This window comes from Salmo salar, chromosome ssa15 (assembly GCF_905237065.1).
Source record: "Salmo salar chromosome ssa15, Ssal_v3.1, whole genome shotgun sequence".
In the NCBI taxonomy this organism is placed as follows: Eukaryota; Metazoa; Chordata; class Actinopteri; order Salmoniformes; family Salmonidae; genus Salmo; species Salmo salar.
The window spans coordinates 107,745,901-107,752,755 of record NC_059456.1 but is presented as its reverse complement, the minus strand read 5'-3'; the positions used below and the strand labels follow the sequence as shown (position 1 = coordinate 107,752,755).

At 45.8% G+C, this 6,855-nt stretch overlaps 1 protein-coding gene across 1 annotated transcript in view; it reads left to right on the top strand.

The window, feature by feature from the left end:
• The first annotated feature begins 968 nt into the window (after window positions 1-968).
• LOC106592002 (rho-related GTP-binding protein RhoA-A) overlaps window positions 969-6,855 on the top strand; it is an 11,919-nt gene continuing 6,032 nt past the window's right edge. The window contains exons 1-2 of the mRNA XM_045696561.1: window positions 969-1,175; window positions 3,074-3,229. Of these exons, the coding sequence (XP_045552517.1) occupies window positions 3,074-3,229 (156 nt within the window). The 5' untranslated portion in view covers window positions 969-1,175. The remainder of the gene's footprint in view (window positions 1,176-3,073; window positions 3,230-6,855) is intronic.

Here is a 6,855-nt window from a genome sequence, read left to right as displayed (position 1 = left end):
TTTAGATGGTTGTAAAATTTGATGTCTCTTTTTTCTATTCGAATGAGGAGGGGTTATTGGCCCAATTCTACTCTACATGCGTTATTTTGAGTTTTTCTTTGCACCTGCAATACAGTCTTCCAAAACTCTGCATGCAGTATTTCAATTGGATGTTTGTCCCATTTGGTAAATTCATTGTTAGAGATTGGACCCCATACTTCACTGCCATATAGAGCAATTGGTTCTATAACTGATTGGAAAGTTTTGAGCCAGATTCTAATTGGAATTTCGATTTTGATGTTCCTTTTAATCTCTCTTCTCTCTCTCTCTCTCTCGTTTGTCTACAGTGTGACTTCTATATCAGAGAAACAGCTCAGGCCGACGTTCTCTTCTAATGATGCAGGAAGTGAACCCTGGATAGCCAATCACTACAGCTGATGCTACAAACAGAGCATTCAGCAGCCAATCAGAAAATCTGTTAAGCAAAGCTTTCAGCAGCCAATCACTACAGCTCATACTACAAATGAGAAATGGATGAAATGCCAGATATATGGATCCATTTTTTTAGCCCAGTGAACCTGTCTAAATTGTGGTTTTTGTGCAGAATGATCATTATCTGGCTGATAATGGGGCATCGAGGGGAAACAAATTGTCCGGTATGTTAGAAATTCCTGGGTTGATTTCTGGTCCCAGTCCCTCCTTCCTACAAACATAGCATCCAGCAGCCAAAAGCTGTACTACATATGGGAATATTAACAAACAGCTGTGATGTAGCGATGTTGTAACCAAGCAACCAGCATCTCAACCGACGGGTCTGACTGTAGACTACTTGAGGTTTGAGAGTGAGTCTGGGACTGAGAGGGGAGAAAGGTGATTGAGCCTAGTCTATTTTTCTAAATTCACAATTGTATTTAAATTATATTTTCTTTATCACTTTTTTTTTTTTTTTTACTCTTTGACTTCTTTCCTTCATGTGGATATTATTTGTGTTATGCAATTTCTTGCAAAGTGCAAATCAAAACAAAACAAAAAACCGGTGGGTTGGTACGATTTTTTTTGTTGTTGTTGAGATTTGTAGACATTTTAAGCTAGATCTGTAGATCTAGTCCTGTCTATGGTCTCTATATTCTGCCAGTGAGTGGCAGTCCAAAAGACCGGAAGAGAAGCAGCGACAACGGAAACAGAGCTAACAAACGGTAGCATAACTTTAATCTAGCAATTCCTTTTTAGTTTTTAAACTATCTTTTTCTAATACAGTTGTGTAACAACCGTATATTAATGATTATATATAACTAAAACACTTATGAAATCTGTAGCCATGACTTTAAAACCGCAAATGGAGTTTAAAGTATTGACAACCAAACACTAACGTTAGCTAGCTAACTTGTTGTCGCATTAGCTAGCTGGCTATCTAACTGGGAAAAGGGATATAAGGACAAAGTTAACGTTTAAACCAACTAACAAAAACTGACCACTAACTCCTAACCTTTAAACAAATGTGTATATATTCTGAAATTAATGATTGGTTTGGGCGTCAGGCGTATCCTTACAGTACATCCCTTTTTCCTACCTAACTAACTAGCAAATGACCTAACTAAACTGGGCAACTATTTACAAGAAATATATAAACTAAATACACACACATAAGATTTCTCACTAATAATGTGGTTACTTCATTATTCGTGGTTACTTTTGTATTTGCTGTCTAGTTTATTAGTTAATTAGCTAGCTAATGCCAGCTAGCTAAATAACATTAGCTGGCCAAGGCAATGTTAGCTAGCTAGATACAGTAATTATCTAAAATGATGTATCCTTATGAAATTAAACTATCATTCCTTGGGTCATATGAAAGAACACTGTATTTCATTCATATGAACGCTTATATTTTAGTCACTTAGTCGCTCTGGATAACAGTGCTAACGTTTAAGTGCCTTGCTCATGGGCACATAGAGATTTTTCACATAGTTGACTTGGTGATTTCGAACCAGCAACCTTTCAGTTACTGGCCCCTACGTTCTTAAACGCTAGGCTACCTTCCCACCCATGAACAAAATGATCTGGTCAATATGAATACACATATCATCTGTATCAGGTGTAATAGTTAAGGGCTAGGAACAAAATGTACCCCCAGGAACAAGAAACTCTGAGCTAACTTTGTGAAGTAGCCTAAAATCAGGGTATCGCTAAGCAGGCTAAATGGAAACAAAGATGGATGCAGTGGTTTTATGAGTGTTAATCTCTATCGCCCCTCTCTCTCTCCTTTCCATCTCTCCCCCTCTCTCTCTCTTTCTCCTTTCCATCTCTCTCTTTCTCCTTTCCATCTCTCTCTTTCTCCTTTCCATCTCTCCCCCCTCTCTCCTTTCCATCTCTCCCTCTCTCTCTCCTTTCCATCTCTCCCCCTCTCTCTCCTTTCCATCTCTCTCCCTCTCTCCTTTCCATCTCTCTCCCTCTCTCTCTCCTTTCCATCTCTCTCCCTCTCTCTCTCCTTTCCATCTCTCTCCCTCTCTCTCTCCTTTCCATCTCTCTCCCCTCTCTCCTTTCCATCTATCCCCCCCTCTCTCCTTTACATCTCTCTCCCTCTCTCTCCATCGCTCCCCCTCTCTCTCCATCGCTCCCCCTCTCTCTCCATCTCTCCCCCTCTCTCTCCATCTCTCTCCCTCTCTCTCCTTTCCATCTCTCCCCTCTCTCTCTCCTTTCCATCTCTCTCTCTCCTTTCCATCTCTCCCCCTCTCTCTCTCCTTTCCATCTCTCTCTCTCCTTTCCATCTCTCTCCCTCTCTCTCTCCTTTCCATCTCTCTCCTCTCTCCATCGCTCTCCCTCTCCCTCTCTCTCCATCGCTCCCCCCTCTCTCCTCTCTCCCTCTCTCTCCTTTCCATCTCTCTCCCTCTCTCTCCATCTCTCTCCCTCTCTCTCCTTTCCATCGCTCTCCCTCTCTCTCCTTTCCATCGCTCCCCCTCTCTCCTTTCCATCTCTCCCCCTCTCTCTCTCCATCGCTCCCCCTCTCTCTCCATCTCTCCCTCTCTCTCTCCTTTCCATCGCTCCCCCTCTCTCTCCATCGCTCCCCCTCTCTCTCCATCTCTCCCCCCTCCTATAGATGGCTGCAATCAGGAAGAAGCTGGTGATAGTGGGAGACGGAGCGTGTGGGAAGACCTGCCTGCTGATTGTCTTCAGTAAAGACCAGTTCCCCGAGGTCTATGTGCCCACTGTGTTCGAGAACTATGTGGCTGACATCGAGGTCGACGGCAAGCAGGTGAGCCTCAGCCAGGGTCCTAGTTCCCAAACCAAACTGACCTTGTCCTCATTTTCTCTTGGGCCCAATTCTAAACCAGACCCTTGGCCCTGGTTAACAACTAGCACTGACTTTGCTGAAAAGTTACTGACTATGACTGGTCCACCAAGCTATCTGGAGATGAATGGACTGACTATGACTGGTCCACCTAGCTATCTGGAGATGAATGGACTGACTATGACTGGTCCACCCAGCTAATGAATGGACTGACTATGACTGGTCCACCTAGCTATCTGGAGATGAATGGACTGACTATGACTGGTCCACCTAGCTATCTGGAGATGAATGGACTGACTATGACTGGTCCACCTAGCTATCTGGAGATGAATGGACTGACTATGACTGGTCCACCTAGCTATCTGGAGATGAATGGACTGACTGACTGGTCCACCTAGCTATCTGGAGATGAATGGACTGACTGGTCCACCTAGCTATCTGGAGATGAATGGGCTGACTGGTCCACCTAGCTATCTGGAGATGAATGGGCTGACTGGTCCACCTAGCTATCTGGAGATGAATGGGCTGACTGGTCCACCTAGCTATCTGGAGATGAATGGACTGACTATGACTGGTCCACCTAGCTATCTGGAGATGAATGGACTGACTATGACTGGTCCACCTAGCTATCTGGAGATGAATGGACTGACTATGACTGGTCCACCTAGCTATCTGGAGATGAATGGACTGACTATGACTGGTCCACCTAGCTATCTGGAGATGAATGGACTGACTATGACTGGTCCACCTAGCTATCTGGAGATGAATGGACTGACTATGACTGGTCCACCTAGCTATCTGGAGATGAATGGACTGACTATGACTGGTCCACCTAGCTATCTGGAGATGAATGGACTGACTATGACTGGTCCACCTAGCTATCTGGAGATGAATGGACTGACTATGACTGGTCCACCTAGCTATCTGGAGATGAATGGACTGACTATGACTGGTCCACCTAGCTATCTGGAGATGAATGGACTGACTGGTCCACCTAGCTATCTGGAGATGAATGTACTGACTATGACTGGTCCACCTAGCTATCTGGAGATGAATGGACTGACTGGTCCACCTAGCTATCTGGAGATGAATGGGCTGACTGGTCCACCTAGCTATCTGGAGATGAATGGACTGACTATGACTGGTCCACCTAGCTATCTGGAGATGAATGGACTGACTGGTCCACCTAGCTATCTGGAGATGAATGGACTGACTATGGCTGGTCCACCTAGCTATCTGGAGATGAATGGACTGACTATGACTGGTCCACCTAGCTATCTGGAGATGAATGGACTGACTATGACTGGTCCACCTAGCTATCTGGAGATGGATGGACTGACTATGGCTGGTCCACCTAGCTATCTGGAGATGAATGGACTGACTATGACTGGTCCACCTAGCTATCTGGAGATGGATGGACTGACTATGACTGGTCCACCTAGCTATCTGGAGATGAATGGACTGACTATGACTGGTCCACCTAGCTATCTGGAGATGAATGGACTGACTGACTGGTCCACCTAGCTATCTGGAGATGAATGGACTGACTATGACTGGTCCACCTAGCTATCTGGAGATGAATGGACTGACTATGACTGGTCCACCTAGCTATCTGGAGATGAATGGACTGACTATGACTGGTCCACCTAGCTATCTGGAGATGAATGGACTGACTATGACTGGTCCACCTAGCTATCTGGAGATGAATGGACTGACTATGACTGGTCCACCTAGCTATCTGGAGATGAATGGACTGACTATGACTGGTCCACCTAGCTATCTGGAGATGAATGGACTGCTGTGACTGGTCCACCTAGCTATCTGGAGATGAATGGACTGACTATGACTGGTCCACGCAGCTCGAATGAATGGACTGACTATGACTGGTCCACCTAGCTATCTGGAGATGAATGGACTGACTATGACTGGTCCACCTAGCTATCTGGAGATGAATGGACTGACTATGGCTGGTCCACCTAGCTATCTGGAGATGAATGGACTGACTATTGACTGGTCCACCTAGCTATCTGGAGATGAATGGACTGACTATGACTGGTCCACCTAGCTATCTGGAGATGAATGGACTGACTATGACTGGTCCACCTAGCTATCTGGAGATGAATGGACTGACTATGACTGGTCCACCTAGCTATCTGGAGATGAATGGACTGACTTGACTCGTCCACCTAGCTATCTGGAGATGAATGGACTGACTATGACTGGTCCACCTAGCTATCTGGAGATGAATGGACTGACTATGACTGGTCCACCCAGCTACTGGAGATGAATGGACTGACTATGACTGGTCCACCTAGCTATCTGGAGATGAATGGACTGACTATGACTGGTCCACCTAGCTATCTGGAGATGAATGGACTGACTATGACTGGTCCACCTAGCTATCTGGAGATGAATGGACTGACTATGACTGGTCCACCTAGCTATCTGGAGATGAATGGACTGACTATGACTGGTCCACCTAGCTATCTGGAGATGAATGGACTGACTATGACTGGTCCACCTAGCTATCTGGAGATGAATGGACTGACTATGACTGGTCCACCTAGCTATCTGGAGATGAATGGACTGACTATGACTGGTCCACCTAGCTATCTGGAGATGAATGGACTGACTATGACTGGTCCACCTAGCTATCTGGAGATGAATGGACTGACTATGACTGGTCCACCTAGCTATCTGGAGATGAATGGACTGACTATGACTGGTCCACCTAGCTATCTGGAGATGAATGGACTGACTGGTCCACCTAGCTATCTGGAGATGAATGGACTGACTATGACTGGTCCACCTAGCTATCTGGAGATGAATGGACTGACTGGTCCACCTAGCTATCTGGAGATGAATGGGCTGACTGGTCCACCTAGCTATCTGGAGATGAATGGACTGACTATGACTGGTCCACCTAGCTATCTGGAGATGAATGGACTGACTGGTCCACCTAGCTATCTGGAGATGAATGGACTGACTATGGCTGGTCCACCTAGCTATCTGGAGATGAATGGACTGACTATGACTGGTCCACCTAGCTATCTGGAGATGGATGGACTGACTATGACTGGTCCACCTAGCTATCTGGAGATGAATGGACTGACTATGACTGGTCCACCTAGCTATCTGGAGATGAATGGACTGACTATGACTGGTCCACCTAGCTATCTGGAGATGAATGGACTGACTATGACTGGTCCACCTAGCTATCTGGAGATGAATGGACTGACTATGACTGGTCCACCTAGCTATCTGGAGATGAATGGACTGACTATGACTGGTCCACCTAGCTATCTGGAGATGAATGGACTGACTATGACTGGTCCACCTAGCTATCTGGAGATGAATGGACTGACTATGACTGGTCCACCTAGCTATCTGGAGATGAATGGACTGACTATGACTGGTCCACCTAGCTATCTGGAGATGAATGGACTGACTGTGACTGGTCCACCTAGCTATCTGGAGATGAATGGACTGACTATGACTGGTCCACGCAGCTAATGAATGGACTGACTATGACTGGTCCACCTAGCTATCTGGAGATGAATGGACTGACTATGACTGGTCCACCTAGCTAT